Source organism: Trachemys scripta, chromosome 2, assembly GCF_013100865.1.
Source record: "Trachemys scripta elegans isolate TJP31775 chromosome 2, CAS_Tse_1.0, whole genome shotgun sequence".
NCBI lineage: Eukaryota > Metazoa > Chordata > Testudines > Emydidae > Trachemys > Trachemys scripta.
Window position 1 is genome coordinate 62,727,618 of NC_048299.1, and position 21,023 is coordinate 62,748,640.

At 40.2% G+C, this 21,023-nt stretch overlaps 1 protein-coding gene across 2 annotated transcripts in view; it reads right to left on the minus strand.

The window, feature by feature from the left end:
• Positions 1–7,647, minus strand: part of COLQ (collagen like tail subunit of asymmetric acetylcholinesterase) — a 66,222-nt gene extending 58,575 nt beyond the window's left edge. For both annotated transcript variants that reach the window (XM_034760719.1, XM_034760720.1), the window contains exon 1: positions 7,321–7,647. In XM_034760719.1, the coding sequence (XP_034616610.1) occupies positions 7,321–7,426 (106 nt within the window). In that variant the 5' untranslated portion in view covers positions 7,427–7,647. The remainder of the gene's footprint in view (positions 1–7,320) is intronic.
• Positions 7,648–21,023: the final 13,376 nt, after the last annotated feature.

Genomic DNA, 21,023 nt, shown 5'->3' on the forward strand with positions numbered 1-21,023 from the left:
GATAGAGAGTCAGCTATTTCTTTGATGCAATCCTGTTCATTTCTAAAGAATGTACACCGTCCTGTTTCCCTGAACAATCAAACTGCAGGAGGCAGTTTCTTTGCTCATAGCTCCAAGCCTTTTTCTAGCCAACATGCTGCCCAAAAGCTCTCGCTCTCTCTCTCTCAAGCGCTTCTCTGGTTGTTTCTGGTGCTTCTGTGCCACCTTCTGTTTGCATCTGTGGTGTTTCTGCTGCCTCTTTCCACACGTATGCAGTTCCATCAAACAATGCCCAGACCCCTACATTTACACTAAACCTCTAGTAAAACCTTTCTGCCCACATAGCTTAGTTTCAGACCAACCTGGCATGTGGTCTGTGTTTTGGGTGGTGGCTCCTATTGTTTAGCTATCTAGTCCATAAAGGAGCTTAATTGTTTTTTACATTTATCTTGAATGAAGGGCAATTGTTACACTCACCAGTTTCAATGAGGTTTCACCCAACCCCCAGCATAACACTTTGTTCCTTTTCACTGAAAAATACACCATCTAAAAGCATTCATTTGTCATCACTGTAACTCGGAGCAAGCAAAAATAATGGTAGTAATAACATCAATAACGCTGCATTTTATAAACTTTTTGTATCCCTTTAAATCAGCGTAATCTACCATGTTCATTTTATAGGACTGGGTATCAATATTCTTAGAAGCCCACAGAAGAAAATTAAATCACATTACAAATTTGTGTTGGGCATAAAGGGAGGTTTTGGTCAGATTAACCATCCAAATATTTTGTCTCCTCCTCTTTTTCCCCCACTTTGTGACTCTCCAGTATTCTACGTGGCTTCCTTTCTCGTGACACAATCCTCAGGAACCTTCAGGCTGGGTCCCTAGGAGAGGGAGGGAGGACTTAGCGTGTAAGCTCCTTGGGACAGGAACTGTCTTTTTGTTTTACAATGCCTAGCACAATGGGGTTCTTGTCCATGACTGGAGCTCCTAGGCACTATGGTAACACGAATGATAAACAAACAATAATAATAAGGATCTTTAACTGATCTGAACCTGGAAGGAGGTTTGCTTCACTGTGGTTCTTACAACCCTTAACCCTACTAAAAATGAGTGTGAAATTTGTTCTTAGAATTCATTAATAGATTTACTTCATTCCTCTATTGTACAGCAGAGTCACTCAGATGCCATGGTGATGGGCGCAGTGCAAGGACTTAAACAAAATAAAACGTTGGAAAAAAATGATAAAACAACTGAGCCAAACTATATCTTTAGAAGGCAATGCTACAAGACCCTCTGACAATATTAAATAGCCCTGCTGCCTCCAGTAGGGTTTAATTACCTGCCCTCTTCCCCCCATGGTTTTATTGCCATGTTGCTACACTGACACGTGGAACCATGGTCTCATGTCTAGGCATGCTGTAATATTATTCCCTGAAGCATTTCCTCTAGAAATGATGTTTCAGCACCAGGAAAACAGACTGGCTGGTGCTGACATGACATTTCCAGTACTTCTAGGAACTGCGATGCACTCTTGCACCAGGTTGGTGGGGATCTGTGGGGCAGCAGGGTGGACAGGGGAGAGGGTTTTCCTTTTTAATCTCCATCTTTCTTTTTTAAAAATTGATCCAAGTTGTCATTCCTTCCCAAAATATTTTGCATAATCAAGAATGTTTTTTCCTATGTTGTTTATCTCTGCTTCCTAGTTACCACCTCGTGACCTGATAACCTCTTTATTTGTGACCTGTTGCCATGGAAAGATATGTGAGGACATAAATAAAAGGCCACAAGTTTTCAAACATATCTGGAAAATAGCCAGATGTATTTTTACAACTATAGGAAAGACTCATCACTCAAGAATGGGCTCACTATTAAATGATTAGTTTTATACTTTGCAAGGCTGGTGTTGAAACCTGTTCTTTAAACAAGTAGTCACCTCTTGTTGCCAGAGACAGATAATTAGCTTGGAATGCAGGTAGGGTGACCAGATGTCCTGATTTTATGGGGACAGCCTGATATTTGGGAATTTTTCTTTTATAGGCGCCTATTACCCCCACTCCCCCTGTCCTGATTTATCATCCTTGCTATTTGGTCACCCTAGATGCAGGCTTATAGTGACTGAATGCAATGGGAAAGTGCAAGACCATTACAATATTTGGGAATTCAAATTGTGAAATGTTCGGTTTCCCCTTTTTCCTCAGCTGTGAGATTTCTACTGTCAAATACAGAACTTTGCTTTTCCCTTAGAAGATTATTGTCTCAAATGCAGATATAGTCAGAGCAATCTCTTCTTGTTATTTCATTTCCCATTGATAAACTTTTTTCTACTGTTGGACCCCTTAGCAAGCAATTACCAACACATGGGTAAACAACTGCTCACCAGTGTGAGTAAGGGGTTCACAATCTGATCCCATGTTAGGGAACGGGAGAACAATTTCCTGCATTAAGGCCCCAGTCCAGCACTGAGTTTTGTGTGGATGGGTCCCTACCCCTTGCACAGGGTTATTTTGACTTCAAGGGTATCTGGCTATACAGAGCTTCTTGTAAGATCAGGGCCTAAATTAGCACCCCACTTGAAAATGGTCACTTGTAGATTTAGAACGGAATTTGAAAATGCTTAACTTAAAGTTACATTTGACTTTGGGAAAATATGAGTTCTGGTCCAATGGATAAATGCATTTGCATATATATTTTTTCCAATTAAGCCTAGATGCAGGAGTAGAATTACTTCCAATAAAGAACATGTAATGACTAGGTAGTACAAACATCCATCTAATTGGAAATATATTTTAAATTAATTTAAATCACTGTTTTTCCAAGGAAAAATTAACTAGAGTAAGGTCATTACCAGGATCTTTTAGATGAACTTTCCCCACTGAATTTTTAGATTAAAAGGAAACTCAGATCTGAACCACCTCTCAGTTAGGTTTTCTAAAACCAAACCCCAGCCTCCATGGGCCACCTCTAGTTTAAAATAAGGATAGAAATTATGTGACATCCAAAACAGGCTTGTGAAACCCAAACCACCACTGCGTTCCCCACCCTTATTCCTAGATGTTCGTTTTCCTTTAAGGCTGTGGATCAGCCCCTTTGTTCTCAGCATACAATTCAGTGATCTTATAGACAATTTTTTTAAATTAAGGATGAAATCCTGACCCTATTGAAGTCAATGTGAGTTTTGCCAGTGACTTCAGTGAGGCCAGGATTTCACCCAGAGAGTTTTTAAACCATTATTTGGAGGAATTCTGACTACATCATCCATTAGGAGCTTTTTTCTACACAGTATCAAACAAATATTTGTAGTTATTGCTAGGGCTTATTGAAAGAGGGCATGGTGAGGTTTATACGAAATATTTCATACCCAGTAAGACTGTTGTGAGGGTTGCCATGGAGAGTTCCAGTGTATTATAGTGGGATTATTTCTGTAATCTCACTGGGCTAGGAACTATCTGGTAATTATTTAGGTGTACAGTGCCTACACAGTGAAGTCTGGATCCTTGGTGGGGGCCTTCATGTGCTACCACAATAATAATAATAATGTCAGTTTTTAAAAACAGACCAACTTCATTCACCCCGAGCAGAAGTTCACTGGAACTAGAATTGCAATTTTGTACCTTGCAATCATTGACATTAGAGATTGGCCCAAGATGCGACATTTGGATCTGTTGTGATAATTGGGCCTACAAATTTACCCTAATTGTGACTTCAACTGTAAAAAGTGAGTGCAAGTTCATAAGATGTCACAATAACCTGTAACAACCAATATTGATGGGAAAGGTATGAAAAAGAGACAGAAGGACTGAACTAATCCAAACAAAAAGGCCTACAGACATCACTCAAGGACTGTGTGTTAAGATCATGACTGGTAAACAAGAGAAGTGTGGAACCAGAAATCAGTGAGCCAAAATTGGTATGTTGGAAACTAGGCCTAATTGGTGGACAAAATAATGAGGGGATGGGCTATTCCATTCATCACTCTCTTTGTGGGTCCTTAAAGAAAGATTTAGGGGAGAAAAAATGGCTACTGGAGCGAGCTTCACCATCATGACTGCCATGCCCACCATCACTTGCACCACCAGGCCTGCTCCTGAGAAATGTCCTGACCAGACCTGGCCAGAGAGAGGCCCCAGATGACATTGCCACTTCTACCGTCTCCAGCTGAATCCCAAACACCAACTGGGGTGAAATGGGATTAGACTTTTAACTACAGCTAACAGCTCCAGCCCATCTCAGCTAACTGCTTCTCAGCTAACTGATTTATTACCAGCTTTGGTACCATCTCAGAGACTGTCAAACAAGGGATTTTTCCTTCAAAAACTCTTTCCAGCTAAAGGGAAAGGGAACAAGGGCTATGGTTGAAAGCCGTATTTAATACTTTACATGTCAAATGCTTTAACTGTTTCTCCTTCTTTTCTGTATCTTTAATAAAAGGTTAAAAGGATGTTTAATGGTGTTTTTACTATGGCACTAAGCAGCTGAGATCTCTGTATGCCAAACCCTGAACCTCGTTTAACACTGGATAGTGACTAGGTTATGCTAACATCACGGGGCCCCTATACTCCATTTAAATGTAGGGAACAGAACACACCCTTTTCTGAGACTTTTACTAGAAGACCTGGGCTGGTTGGTGCAGGGAAGGGGAGCAGAGACACTGCCTGATATAGCCTCTGCTTTGGGAATCCTGTTGGCCAGGATTCCTCGTAGGCAAGCCAGAGGGGATGCACCATGGAAAATATTTTGCTGCTCCTCTGAACTCCTAGGAGCAAAGTCTGTTTCCACCTGTGAACAGCCAGTACGCTCTGTTGACAGCTAGCCAGTTTCAGGGCTACAGGGCGCTGACCATGCTCCTTTTAGGACATCATGTATGGGCTGGCAGATTAGTCTGTCACTCTCAAGCGCTATATGCTGTCCCCACTTATTCCCATAGCCATATGCTCCATGGGCAAGGCATAGCCCTATATGTGTGGCAATGTTTATGTGAAACAGGTGAATAGCACTCTTGACTCTGAATTTTCTTGTGAATGCTGATTTTCCATCTCAGACTTCACGCTGTTGCAGTTTTGCAGACTCAGCAGTTTCAGTATCCCCGTTGCTGGCACAAACTCACCCCTCCTGCACCAATGGAACAATGTGAGGAAAATGCGATGAGGTTTTCCTACCCCATGGCCTCTCCAACAGGCCTTTCCAATAGAGAAGTTAAACCCACCTCACCTGGTTGGTTGGTTTGTTAACCAGCTGTGTAAGTTGCCTTTCTAGCAGAAAAAAAAAAAAAAAAACGTGTTGCATTAATGAAAATAATTTAATGAGAAAGGCCAGAACTATGACCTGAACTTCTCATTCTTTTGATTAAAATTTAGTGTATCAAGAGAGATTTTAAGCATTTGGATAAACAAAATAATTTCTCAGGGCTAATAACATGTATACTAAATAACAGTCCAATATGATTTGGCATATATAAAATACGAATAGGGGGCTTTATGATATAAAAAGTAGCTCAACATTAACATTTTCCTTATGGAAAAATCATACAAAGTTGAATAGAAATAATAAGATTTCTATAGGTTTATGAACCATCACATAGAATTTAACGGAAAATTATTTGGCTCCCTACAGAATTCTATAGGATTTTTTTTTTTAAAAAACCTACACAAAGGATATAAATTCTCTTTTAAATGTTACAGCTTTTAAGAGTAAACTGCCATAGAAACCAGTTATACTTCTATAGAACCTTATTGGTTCTATCCCTATCAAGTGCTACAGGACTTTCCCAAAGGGTTTACTCCATTATATTTGTTGCCAGCAAAGTATTAATCCATGAATGATGATATGTTTTATGAATGAGAAGTTCAAACCATAGGAGCTAAATAGGTGCCTTGGACTGACTGGGTAGTTCTGCTTTTAAATCTGTCTGACAAAAACAAAGAAAGAAAGAAATTGGATCCCAAGTGAAAAAATGAATGTGGTAGTTTTAGTCTGATCCCTAAAGGGACATTTGTTCAAATCTCACCAACTCCCATCTCTGACCCGCAGTTCCTGCTAAGGAGAGATTTCCATGTGGAATATCCAAACAGATCAAGACTTAAGTGCATGGATATTGACAGAGCTGTGAGAAGAAGCTTTACAGCGCCTGCCTCAAGCAAATGCAATTCGTTTCTCATTTAAACTAACAGCTGATTTTTAAAGAATAAAAAAATCCTAAAGGAAATCACCCAGGCAGTTAATATTGTGCAGCTAAGAAGTCTATTATCATGCACTTCCTTCTTAGTCACTGTTCCCTCTTAAATGTTTTGACTATACTCTATCTGTTCTTTTATTGCACCAGTGAGATTTAAAATAAATAGGAGACAGTGTATCTTCAAAAGTGATTTTATCTGCAGTTTTTAAATATGCACCTTTTGGGTAATGTTCATTGTGTTAGGAACAGTGATGGAATCTTGGGATCCAGCCGAGCTCAAGCTGCAAAACCGGGATCTGGTTTTAAACAGACCCAAATTTAGGGCTGGCTGAATCCAATCTTTTAGTAGAGGCTCATCTCTATTCACACATTTATTATAGCGGGAAAGAGAGAAAAAAGACAGACACTTGCCATATAAAGATGAAACTAAAGCAACTCAAGGAAGAGCCATAATCATAGTTCTCCTCAACTCTCCCCTCACCTTCTAGTGGGCAAAGGAAAGCCTAGCTGATTATAACTGAAAAACTTATTAAATGGGATTTCCAGTGCCCTGGCTCAGCTGACAATTAATCTGTTTTGCCTTTTGCCTGTCAGGGTTTTTCCATGCAGTGGGCTCTTGTTTGCTATGAATGTCATTGGAGTGTTTGTTAGTGTCACAGCCAGAGCCAGATGATGTTTATTCTGCTAACATCCAGTTGGAGTCCAGCAACATTGGACGAGGTCAGGGATATATTTATAGAAGCAGCTATACATCAGGACTCATTTTCTTTCCCTTGCACTAATCTACCTAAGCTCATCCAAAATAGAAAGAAACATGCAGACATACTACTAATATACTCATTGGGCTGGATCCTCACCTGGTGTAAATTGGTGTAGCACCATAGAAGTCAATGGAGCCACATTGATTTACATCAGCTGAGGCTCTGGTTTATTATGATGAACAGGGAACTCAATAACAACAATTTTTTTAAAAACCCACGGTGTGTGGCAAAACAGGTTTGCCGTGAAAAATTACCAGCCACCTATTCTGGGAACTGCTACACGTGCAATCAAGTACTGTTCCTCCCACCCCCTCAATTGCTAGCACATGTGAAAGTTGGGCTGGATAGGAAAGATCCAGTCAATAAAAGAAACAAAAAGACTTAAAGCAACATCATCATTTACCTGAGGAAACGGGGAAGACGCTGTCGATGAACGAAGTGTGAGATAGAACAAAGCAGAAAAAAAGCTGAAGATAAAATCCCAAAGCTATTAAGCTGAGGACGACCATGCTGGCTACACTCTGTAAAATTCCAACTTAGAGATGCAGGTCTGCTTTGGGGATCTCTCTCTCTCTCTCTACACTGTCTTCTCTGTCTATGTCTGTCTTGCTTGCTCTCTCTTCCCCTTTCTGTGTGTGTGTGTGAGTGTGTGTTTGTATGTCTCTCTCGCTCGCTCGCTCTCCTTCTGTCTCTCTGTGCCTTTAGGAAGAAAGAATGCCAACCATTTCCCATTAAATCTTCTCCTTACACTAGACAGGGTTATATTTAACTCAAGCAGTGGATCAGATGCCCCCACCATGCATATTAGCTATTAAAACCATGGTGTTGGGGATTCTGTTTTTGTTAGCAGAAACCAAAAGGCATTTTGGATTATAATAACAAGGAGGAGGAAAGGGAGAAATTGTAAACTGAACCATAAACAGCATCCCTCATTACTGACAACCAGACACAGACATCAAGATAGAGAAACTCCTGGATTGATCATCTTCTGATGGCTGAAAATCAGAGATAGGTACATAATGACCTAACATCTCTGTAGAACTCATACTGCTTAGCATTTATTTAGATAGTGCATTTCAGCCTGAGGAATCCCAAAGCACGCCCCAAACTATTCAGCAGTATTCTTATTATCTGTAAGTATTTAAATAAAAATGACAGTATCAACAATTGTGCCAGGAACTGTATAAACGTATAGTGAAAACGACAAGCCCTTCCCAAAAGAGCTAACAGCTCTGGTAACTGACAAGATGCAACATGTGGATGAAACAACAAATGGGTACTTGTATAGTGCCACTAAAATGCAAATAGCTCTGGGGGTGACATGTGGCTGACAGCACACTGCACACCAGAACAGGAAGGGAAATTATGTGACCAAGGAAATGGAAACAAATCCTCACTCTTGTGAAAACTGACACCGATCTTTACTATCCACATAGGAACTTAGTTTTTAAAGGTCTCATACCTACTCCTATTAACAGAGCTGTGCAAAGAAATTCATATTGTCAAGGTAACTTGACAATATGGGGGGAGTCTTGTGATTGCTTGTCTTATGACCTTTCACCTTTACCCGAGAATCTTTCAGTGTTTTTTTATAAAAGAGTCATCTTTGTTGGTGAAAAACAGCATTAGTTTCCCCATGACAGAGATGTCACTTCTAAATGAAATTTTGGAATTAAAAGCTGTGATCAGAAGAAACAATTACATAGGTCTTCTCTTACTATGATTATTATTAAGTCACAATTATATCTCTTCTCAGAGGGAGGGACTTTCAAGACAACAATAATATTTTTTAAAATTGCTTTCCTCTATTGTAACACTTTACATGACTAAAAATGTATTTGTTTAAGTCTAGTTTACTTATCACCATTTTTCAGTTTGTTCAGTTTTTGCATTACACTAATTTTGGACTGGGTCATTTCAACTTTGGCTGATATGATTATGTGTTAGTTAATTATGTTAACTTTCTCAGCACCATGCAAGTCATAGGAGAAGACGTGGTTCCTGCCAGAAGGGATACATCTTCACAGCAAGGTGTGATTGTAGCACAGGCTGGCTAATCTAATCTAGCTAACATGGGTAACAATAGCAGTGTAGATGTGGTAGCACAGTCTTCAGCTTGGGCTAACAATCAGAGTACAAGCCCTCCAGGTCCCTGGTTATGTACTGTGGTTTCTAGCCAGTGCTGAAGCCCCTGCCACCACATCTATGCTGCTATTGTTACCCATAGATTAAATCTAACATGGGCATGACTACCCATGCTACAATTGTACCTTCATTTTGCGGTGTAGACATACCTAAGGAGTTTATCATTTAAGATCCTGATTCTGCAGAAGAATCCTTCTAATAGGACCCCTGATGAGCATAAGGGTCTGCAGTGGCAGATCCCTTTACAAGGTCAGGGCTCAAATTGGAGTTTCCCACACTGCAGAGGAAATGTTTAATAATAAAAATATTTTTTTAAAAAATCTTGCTAACATTTTTATTAATAGGCCATATCATGTCTTCTGACCCACTGCAATGTAGGCTGAACAGGGAGTACAAGGTGCCAACAGAGGCAACTACTTTATTGAAGATAGCATAGCTCAGAAGTAATACAGCAAGTGAGGCCACGTCTACACTGCAGCTATAGCTGTGCGACTGTAGGGCCATAGCGTAGATGCTTCCTACACTGATGGAAGGGGGTTTTCCGTCTATGGAGTAATCCACCTCTTCAAGAGGTAGTAATTAGGTTGTGGGGAAAAAATGTCTGTTGACCTAGCTATATCTACCCTGGGGGTTAGGTTGACCTACCTACAGCACTCCGAGTGTGAAATTTTTCACAGCCCTGAGCAACTGTAGCTAGGTCAATCTAATTTTTAAGTGTAGACCAGGCCTCGGTGCAACCTACAGTTAACTCTTTCAATGCTTCCCATCAGTTTTCTCCCTATTTCTTTTAATGGGGAATTCTGCTTAAAAATTAATGCTCCAATACGACCTCCCCCCACCCCCACCTCATGATAGTTTTGTGAACAACCCCCTTCCCTTTTATGGAACAAGCAGTTTAGGTCTATCCTGCATGAGCTAGGTAAACTATTCCTAAGCTAAATCTGGTGCCAAAGGGATATTCTAATGTGTCAAAGAGAGCAAAAACTAATCAGGCAAAAAAACACTGCCACAGAAAACATGTCCACCCCTATAAATAAGGTGAATACAGGAGATGTTTGCATTTAAACACAAAGGGGCCTTTTCATCACTTCATGGCTTAGGTGGATTTAGTTCATCGTCATCACTAATTATTACTGAAGTTGTCATTGGAAACTCCAAGGTAGCTTTCAGCCTGCCTAACAGCTCCTAGCCGAAGTCAGCCAGCCAGCCAGCCAGCCAGGCCCCGTCAAGGCACAAGCGCTGGGATTTTGCTTTATTTTCATTAACGGCCCAGTCCTACTGAAATTCATGGCAAAACTCCCCTTAGTTACAGTGGAAGAAGGATCAGGCCCTGTGAAAATGAAATGGTGGAATTATTTGAGGGGTTAATAAAAAACCAGCACCACATTTGCCTAAAGCCTTTTCCCAGCCTCTGCATTACATTCCGGGAAGCTTCTCAGTCAAATGGTTCACGCCCCCAGCCACTCTGTCTGGGCTTGATCCAGACCCTGCAGAAGTCAATGGAAAGCTTCCAATCATGCTTAATTGGCTTTGGATCAGCCCCTTAATACAGTGCTTTGGCAAGGTTTGGGGGATTCATACAGTTAAGCCCCCTATCTATCACCCAAAGGGCAATGAAAGCTAAACAGAGATCTTTCCCCTTTATCTTATTGCAGCTGATGTTTACTGGTATGGCTAAAATGCATATTAAAAGTGATTCATAGACCCAGCCACCACAGTTATCCCATAACCTTTTTTTACAAGCCAGTTTTTTCCATGCAGTGATGTTACAGAAGAGACTGAACTGGATGTGTGTTTTACATGATTCATATTTATATCTTGCGTGAAATTTCTGTTCCAATAGCAGAACTGCTGTGCATAGACTAGAAAGTATATTGATTTTAGGGGTATTTCTATTTTTAATTCCATTAGCTCCAGGAAAACACAACAGAACCCGCAATCTTGCAGACCCTTACTTATGTGAGGTACCCAAGGGGACTACAAGGTTTTCAGGATCTGGCCCAAATAAATTGTTCCACAACCATGACCTTTAACACCACTGCAAGCTTCAGTCTTTTGATCCATTATGGTGGGGTATATCAGTATTTTTATTTCAGAGAATAAACTGGGACTTCCAAAAAATCCATATTCGATGCTATATTAACTAAGTAAATGTCAAAAATCGAAATAATCACTGCAGGCAAAAAACAACACAGCTATTGGAGTAGGTAAGGTAGTGGCTGTCTATTGCTTTTTCAGCCCAGAGCTGAACTCTTGAAGGGAGAGGATGGTGGAGCCCTATTGATCAGTCCTCCCATGTAAACTGAATTTATGAACCTGTCCTTTCTGTGCAAGGATTAATGACAATTCAATTAAAGAGAAGGCTTCTTCCCAGTCCCATCTACTTTCAGCTGGCAGCTCCTTCATCTACAGGCTAAAGGAGAATGAATGCACCTAAAATAAACCATCAGTAACCTCAAAGTCCTGTGCAATCACAAGTTGAATTAAAAAACAAAGCCAATCAAGCCTTTTCAGTTCATAAGAATGAAAGATCTTCAACAGTGTGACTGGGTAAAATGAGAACAAGACAGAATATTAATGCAATAATTTAATATGTACTGCAAAGTAAGCAGTACAGAAAAAAAATCTATTAATTGAATTAGAGCGGAGCTGGAAAAGATAATTTATAATGATGTTTTCTTTGCAAAAGTTGCAGAATATTCACATAGCATTAATTTAATGCTAGCCATTTTTAATAACAACAAGAACCTGGTTTTTGTTTGCGTGTGCACACAAATCAGACCCATTTACCAACATGGGTGTTTACAGTTCTATGATGGAGCCAAAATTTCCTTGGGAAGATATTACCTGCAGGTATAGCCCATCAAAACCAGTTCCTGAAGTAAACAAGGTAACAAATGCAAAAAGCAAAGAATGGTCTCAACACTTCCCTGCTACTGTGTTTGGAACCAAAGGTCTCTGGAGACAAGGCAGAAAAAACAGCTAACTTTGTGATGAGCTAAATTCAACTATATGGACAAGAAAGTTCTGGCTTATTCCACATCTCTAGCCACACTGTTCATCAACCGACAATACAGTCAGCCAATTAAACATGAGAAAGCGCTATTATGTCTCAGAAAACTCATTGGGTGAACACAACCTGAGGGCAGGGCATGGTTGCCTAATAACTTCTGAAAGCCACAAGCTTTGAAAATTAATCACGTCATGGGCATCACATACTTCAGAGCAGCCATGTCCTCAGGTGTAGATGTTACCTACCTCTCTCTTCTCTCTATACTCAGCTCTCAACTTTCCTAAAATAAAATAGTAAAAATTGGTAGAGGATATTTTATTGTCAAGCTTCCCTGAGGTTATCTGACTTCAGATAGGCCCAAATCTAGCCCTCCCACATCCAGACTTCCCTGGCCTTTGAGGAAGTTCAGATTTAGACCTAGAGGTTGCAGCTCCAATCCATCTCTAGGGCCCAATCCTGCAACTCTTTTACCCATGAGTAATCCTTATGCACACATGTTGTGGATATTTTTTCCCCCAGCTTTTTCAGCTGTTGCTTTGTTACTGAAAAGGGGATTCAGGGTCTCCTCCCACTATCCTGTTTTTGGCTGCCTGTTTAGTCCCTGTTTTTATTTATTAATTTATGTTTAACATTTATAATTTAACTTTAAAAAATGTTAAACTTTGTAAAAGCATTGAGACGTTCAAAGGGTTATCTAACACAGTTAAGACTGCCAGGAGACGTTGGCTGCTGCCCAAGGAGCATCTGTGACTGTTCTGCGACCTTGAATGAAAGATTTGGATGGCTTTTCAGTGGATTTTTTAAAAAGCCAATTTATTTTACACATATTTTTTAGTTTTTAAAATAGTTTTTTTTTTAAATTTCGGAGGCCCTTCCTATGCTGTAAACAGGTTATTAAAAGAGACCAAATCAAAATTGTAAACTTCTTTGGCTTAGACATGCCAGCTTAGCCTTTGAACTTATTTTTCAATGGTTTTATACTTTTGAAACTTTTTTTTTGTAAATTGCAATAATGAGCTGATGACATATTTAAGCTGCCTACTTTTTAAATTACAATTTTTATTTTTTATATTTAAGCTTTGAATAAGGTTTTTACAGGCAAGATCACTTTTTTTGGCCTGGGCTTTGATAATTTTTTTTTTTTTTAAGCCATGTTTTGTTTTACTGCCATTTTTCCTTTTTTTTTTTTTTTTGTATTTTAGTTATTTGAAACTTCAGTAGGCTTATTCTTATACTTAACTTTCTTGACAGGCAATTTTAGCTGCTTTTTTATTTATTTATCACTATAATTTATTACTTTTTTTTGTGCTTAGGTCACATTTTTACTAGTGCATTTGGAAGCAGTTAAGCCATATAGAAACTCCTATTTTTTTGGTCAGTGATTTTAACTAAATTGTTCATAGTCAAACAATTTAAATTAGATTGTTGCTGTACTTGCAGCTGCCAGCACAATTGGTAATTTACAGACACATCTATTAGGAAGGGGACATTTCCTTCAGAATGGCTGTCAAGGCATCTCAGGGAAAAAAGCATCGTGGTGGTGGATGTCACCATCTGATCTCTCCTTTGCATAGTTTGTTTGATTATTAAGGATTTTACCAGGCATGTTATACTGCCATAACTGGGTTTGATTATTAAACCAAGCATTCTTTTAAAAACAAAAACACTTTTATGTACTTTTTAACATTTTATTACTTGTACTGCCCCGGCCTTTACAGTCCCCTCCAAGCTCTGCTGTGTTAATTTGTGCAAAAGCTCCTTTTAACTATACATACCTTTTCCTAAATAGTCACTTAAGTTTTTCATTCTTTAAGAAGACACTTCCCAAGACCTCACACAAGCTACTAAACTCTGGGACCATAACTCTGACTCCTCAAGTATCTCAACTGACTTTTTCTTGGTCTTTCTAAGCTTATCTTTTATGGGTTTTGCACTTATTTCTTAACTTAGTACACTTTGCCTGCAAAGCTGTACTCCCTAAATACAGTCCTTGAAGGACGGCTGGTTTTTACTTTGGATTTATGAAGATAGGTAACAAACATTGTGCTCTCCCTGCCCTTTCGGGAAACTTTTCTATTTAGTTTCTCTCCCCCCCCTACAACTTTGATTTGCTCTTTATGCTTTTTGCATCCATCCCTCAAGGTGGCACATTTTGTTTGTAAAGTTTTAGCCACCACAAATAATCCTTGTGAAACTGCTGCCTTGATTTGGGCTTTCTTGGCCTTTGGATAAAAAAACCCTAGATACTATTTTTTCCATGGCTGCCAATGGGTCCTATTTTTTGAGAATTTCAGTCACATTCAACAGATTTTGCTGTGTTCTTCCAATCATTTATTTATGGAATTCAACAGATTTATGCTGTGCTCTGCCAAGCATTCTTTTCTTTTTTAAATCTAATACCACTCTCTGTAGTTCCTTTTTCGCCCAGTCCCAGTTTCCCCCTAATACTTCTCTGGGGAGTCCATAGGTTTAACCCACTTCTCCAAAGTGGTACTAACATCCTCATATTTAAACCCTTAAACCCTTCCAATGCCATTTCCCTTATTCTTAGGTAGCAACCTTCAGACTAAGGGGTGTATACTCAACCTACTCCAGACAAGTGGAACCTTGGTTTGCTCTAGACTCATCACTGAAGTTACTTTACCTGCTCCAGATGAGCGGCACCACTATTTTGGAGTTTCCTTGAGACTTCTTCCACTCGGTTCTTCAGGAATTCAGTCTGAGTCGAATTTCATCATTCGGGTTCCTTTAGCTGGCATACAGCAAAGTTGTGCTGAGTTGATCAGACTCAAATACAAGGTGTGTGCATAGAGCGTACCACACACCTAATGTTACACAGCAACTTCTTTTATATACATTTACACATTACATTTAGCATACGCTGCATTACACATTTTGGGATTGGCTTTCTTACTTTGTAGGAACCAATCCCTGCACAGCATTGTCCATGCATGACTTACTCTCTATCTCATCTTACGTTCTAGGCTTATCTTATCCATTGGGATCTTGTCAGGGATCTTTCCAGCCTGCTGATCCATTTACCTCCCTAATCCTGTCTTCCAGGAAACAAGGCCTCACACATGTCCAGTTATTCATGTCAAGCCTGGCCTACAAATACCAGGTGCTAAAATGAAGAACAATTTTACAGTCATAAGTCAAACACTGAAACTCCCTATTATTGTTGTTACCCCTCCTCCCCTCACCTACTTGTTCGTCTCATCGACTTGCCACTGCACCTCTTTCCCACTCCAAGCTCTTTACCATTTACAGATTTGTACAGTACTTAGTGCAATGTGACCCTCCAGCTCAGCGAAGGTCGCTAGGTGCTACTACACAAAAACGATAAATCATTGTTTTCAGAGGAAGGGGAATGTAAATAAATCTCAGCTATGAGCCGGGCACTTGTTGATATTTACAACCACTCTGGGCAATATACTGTCAGAGGAGAGGGTCTCTGGTAATGCTTTCATCTCCTTTTCATTTAGATCTTCTTGCTTACTCTAAATGGCTTCTGCACTGCTGCCCGGGGCAAAACTTACCAGCTATCACTGCAACGCTGCTGTAGGTATGAGGCCAAAGAATATCTGCCAGGAATTGGCTGTGATGGCTGCTAATTTAAATGATTTATAATTTACCCCTGCCAAGAAGTACACCCAATTAAATACCTCAAAGCACAAACTCTTCTGTGTGAGCATTCCTGTTGGAAAAGTATTAATGACATTGCTTTCACATTTATTCCAGCCTCATGGCTGTCTGCACCAAAGGATATTATGGATGCTGGCAATGCAGCTGCACTAGGCCTGATTCTCCCTTTGCTCAATGGCCTCTTTACCATGTACAGGGCTCATAAAGGCAGTGCTCTGCCCAATGGAGGATACCGTAGTGCTGCTTGCTGTTTGCCACCCTCCTTTGCATCCCCCAGCATATGCATGTGCTGGAGAAGTGGCCAGAACACCACTAATCCAGCAAAGGACTTAAGCAAGTGTCAGCAAAGGACTTAAGCAATCGTCACTGGAAGTATTCATGTAAAGTTAAGCAGATGCTTAAGTGTCGTACTGAATCAGGGCCTAAAATCTGTATTAACGCTATCTTTTTTAAAATTACAATATCATTTTCAGTTTACTCTGCTCCTCTCAACTATCTTTCCAAGGGTTCCTCCTGCTTTTAGATTATACAAGAGCTATCCACAGAGCTGAAAATCACATGTGATCTGTGGCGGTGACATGTGCCTACACAAGTTTATCAAAGAGCAGGATTGATCCTGGAACAGGGAGCAGAGCTATGTGTTTGAGTCAAATGTCCCTCCATAGCTGCCAGACTGGAGGAACAGAACACGGGGAAGTGGAAAGAGTGTTGCAACTGTTTGTTACCTTCGCAGGTGTTCTAGTAAATGAAAGCATTGAGATACAAGAGAGAAATGACAGTAAGCATAAACCTCACTGGAGTTTGGTTTGGGCTTTTCTAGCACAGTGAATTTTCCACTGTCTTTTCCTTGTTAGTTATGCAACCCACACTTGGTCTTTAAGGCTTCACACTACTCCCATTGAAGTTGATGGCAAATTTTCCACTGACTTCAATGAGTGCAGGATCAGGACATTAATAGACTGAGAGGTACTGAATATTTATTTTGTTAGAAATTCAGAAACCCAGCAGCTTCTATTATGGCCAGGCACTTAACATTGTCTAATCATTCCGGTATGCCAGTGTTGTTGTCTTCTAAATAGAGGATAACAGCTGAACCTAATCAAACTAGACAAATGCATTTTCCAAGCTCCTATTGCAGAATTATGGAGCTATAATTAAGGCTGTGTCAGCATTTCCATTATTAACCCCTATTTTTGAGGGTTCAGTAGCTTGGCTTTCAAATGTCCCTCTGAATAGCAACTTGACACACAAGGACTTAACCTTAGAGCTAATTTATTGTGGGAAATTGAAGGGGGGGGGGGAAATTACAGTGCAGCACTTTCCCAACTATATAATGAAGAAAAGGTTTAGAATCCCTTAAATTGACCTGTTTCAGATGTATTTTTGGAGTTGATTCATAAAAACAATGTGCTGGGTAACAACAAGTGAGATCAAATAAAACATGAGTAAAGGGACAGATCTTGCTCACGCTGAGATCAATGGTAAAATTCCTATTGATTTCAATGGTGCAGGATTGGGCCTGATATGATCAATTACTTGTGGTATTTTAAACATCTTGTAAATGCCCGAAATATTAATCTTTAAAACATGGTTACTCCTCATCCTGTGAGCTGCTAAACATCCTCACATCCTACTTAACTCAGGGTGAGTATAGGGTACTCAGCACCCTGCTTGGTCAGGGCCTACTCAGCATAGAAATACTTTTTTACATAAAGTACAGCAGTGCCTTAATGCAGTAGCAAAGAGGAGCTAGAATTCATATAACTGGAGGTTATCAGTAGCAGTGGAGGTACTGGCAATCAGCACCTCTCCGAGTCATGGCCTATAAAATGCTGGGAGCATGTGCACATTATCTTAATGACACTGTCAAGGACCCTGATGATAAATGTCGAAAATCAGAAATGCCCAACTTTTGGTTTTAATTTATATGTGCTGGCAAAGAGAGGCTTTTCTGCAACCACTATGGGGCTTAGTTGGGTGAGTGCCTGAAGCAGCACACAGATGTGAAGCAATGGCTACCAAATATATGTTTTTGTGCCTCATTAGCATGTTAGAAATGCTTGGCTATCTTTTCCATTTCTCTCAGCCTATGACTGCACTACTGACCCTCATAACCACAGGCCAAGCTCCTGTAAATACAGATGAACACATTAGAAACTTCCCTTGACTTTTTCATGGCCCTTGGTACTTACAAAACACTGCGGGGGCTACTCAACACACTACTTTAGGCCAAAAACTGGATGGGCCAAATTCTGCCTTCAATTGCATCCCTGCAACTCAGACTTCATTGCATTCATTTTGACTGGGCAGAACTTGACCCAGGATATTGTATGGTTGTTTTGCTGTTTTTCAATAGTGGGACCGGCACATATGGAAAGCACTAAAACACTGGATCAAACTGCTGGTATTTTGTGGCTTTTTTAAGAGCACATTTCCGTATATTGCTCCCACCTTGCGGGCGAGACCATGATTAGAGAGGAAAAGTTCTTGGATTATTGACTCAAGCAAGCAGATTGCCTTCTAAATTAATTCCCCTCATTTCTTTCTGCACTATTTCAGTCAGCCTACTAGATTCCTGGAAAGAACAGACACTGAAAGCATTTTCATCTATATTAATACGTGCCATAAATAGCTGAAATGGTCTGCTTTACTCAGGATCTCTCTCAGCCCTGTCCATCTGGCTTGAGTCGTGCCATCAAAAGAAACAGCAACAGTCTGCTTTAGAATAGCTGTTACTTGCTAGTCATAATATTCTGTTACAAATAAATGGGTGGTAGGAAAATACTGGTACTAGATGGTGTAATACTGAAAGGTACTAATAGCTGGTTGGTCTTGGATTCAGAGATAATCACAGACCTCATTAAACCCAATGGGTGCCAAGCCCTCTCTTTCAGGCTCAACACAATGAGCAATCAAGCCCTTTATGTAGTAAAAACAGCTGCAGACATTGGGGGTTATGAACCAAGGCACAAGGCCACATGACCAGAGCAGCACTAAACCTGATTGGGTTAAGTGGGGTTTCCCTAATTGCGAATGCAGATGCTAGGATATTTGTTGTAGGTTGTGTATATTGGAGTTGAGGGTGTGACTGGAACAGGGTGGCTTGGATGAAGTTTTATTTGAACAGTCCAAGAGGGGGAACTGAGGCAGGCTACCTTCATGGTGACCCCAGACCATGAGGAGGAGGAGGGGAGGCTATTGGCCCAGTGACAGTGACTGTAAGAGAAAGCAGAGGGACAGAACTTCTTGGGCATAGAGTGTGCTGGAGCGGCCGACTTAGGGATTTCAGTGCAAGGAAGCTGCCTGCTGTTTGTTTCTACTGTGTTCAGGGAAACAGGATTTTCCGTAGGTTTTCTCTAAACACAATCAGGCCAAGAATATACCTGACTTTTACCTTCCAATTTTCATCCAGATGGAAACAAGCCGGCAAGGCCCTGAACCTAGGCTAACAGCTTGGACCAACAACGTATTCTACACACAAAACCATTTATACAGCAAACAGTTTGCTTACAAAATCCTTTACAACAAACAGTAAAGCAGACTGTTATGAAACACCACGACCACCACGCAGCCTGGAAGCTGAGGATGCCAATAGGAGCAAAGGTGCCTGTATGCATAGATGCACTCTGGACTAAACCCTACAAGGTGCTGAGCACTCTATGATGATTGAGCAGAAATACTACAGAATGTGTTTTGTTGGATTGATTTAAGAGTGCTCAGAACTGTGCATTACTGGGCCCCAGCACAGGTACTTTATATCTTCTAACCGGGTTGAACAATGAAAGCCAAATCTTATCAGCCCTCTGGAAGCAGAATAACCATGTTCCTCCTCTTCCTGAGGGTGATGAATTGTATAACCCCTTCCTGGTTAGATGATTGGCCTATTTACCATTTTATTTCCTAATTTGGCCATTTTCTGGACAAGTCACTTATACAATTCAAACCCTTTTGAATCAGATGGTACTGTTGCTTATTTGCTCTCTCTGGTTATTCCACAACTGCCAAACAATCAGTGGGGGCACTGGATGATCAAGGTGTTACAGGGGCACCCAAGGAAGACAATGGTGTTGTGGAGAAGCTAAATTAATTCTCTGTATTGGTCTTCACTGTAGAGAATGTGAGGGAAATTACCATAAGTGAGCCATTCTCTTTAGGTGACAAGTATGAGGAACTGTCCCACATTGGGAGGTCAGTAGAGGAGAATTTGGAACAAATTGATAAATTAAATATTAATGAGTCACCAGGACCAGATGGTAAACGGTGAGGTGGCAAAGTCTGCAGATGATACAAAATTTCTAAAGATAATTAAGCCCAGATTTGACTGCAAAGGGATCTCACAAAACTGGGTGACTGGGCAACAAAATGGAAGATGAAATTCAATGTTGATAAATGCAAAGTAAGGCACATTGGTAAACATAATCCCAGCTGTGCATACAAAATGATGGGATCTAAATTAGCTATTACCACTCAAGAAAGATCTTGGAGTCACCATGGACAGTTCTCTGAAAACATCTGCACAATGTGTAGGGCCCTTCGTTTTCAGTTTTTATTTTATTTAATTTTTCCTAAGAATTTATCAGTGTTTATTACCACAACAACAAAACAGGTGAAAAATCAGTACAAAAACTATTATTTTGGGGGGGTAAATATTGGGGTTTATTTTGGTGGATGGAAAGACAAGGGGGAAAAGTATTCAATACATTAATGCTTTGAATTCCGTTCATCAGTGTAGCTTGCTGCAGAACTAAAACAGGATTCAAAACACAATGCCACCTCTGAATTTAAGAAAACAATATATCTCTAATCCCCAAATAAAACTTTTCATTTGAATCAACAGTTTACTGTTGTAGACTTAGAACTATTAGCCTATCACTATTTACATTTAATAATTGGGCCACCCCATTTGCAGTGCATACACTCAACTTCATCCTTTTCTCCTGTTTTTGTTTTTTTAAAAACTTTTGAATACTTCCTTGTGTTCTGAAACGTATTTTGATACAGATTTTCATTTTCTTCCCATTTTAGTGTGTCAAATCTTTAAACCACTATCTGCTAACAGCTTGAAATGTGTACGTGGTGGACATGAGATTCATCAGTATGTTCAGATGTACACGCACATCAGAGCTTGTGTGCATGCCTGTTTGTTTGTTGTGTGTATCTTCTAGACCAGTGGTTCCCAAAGTGGGGTTCGCATACATTACAGGGGGTTCGCCAGAAAAATTTCACTAATAGCGGCCAGAGGACCCCGGGCAGAGGCAGCAACAGGTGGGACCCAGTTGCAGCGCAGCCAGCCTGAGCCCCAG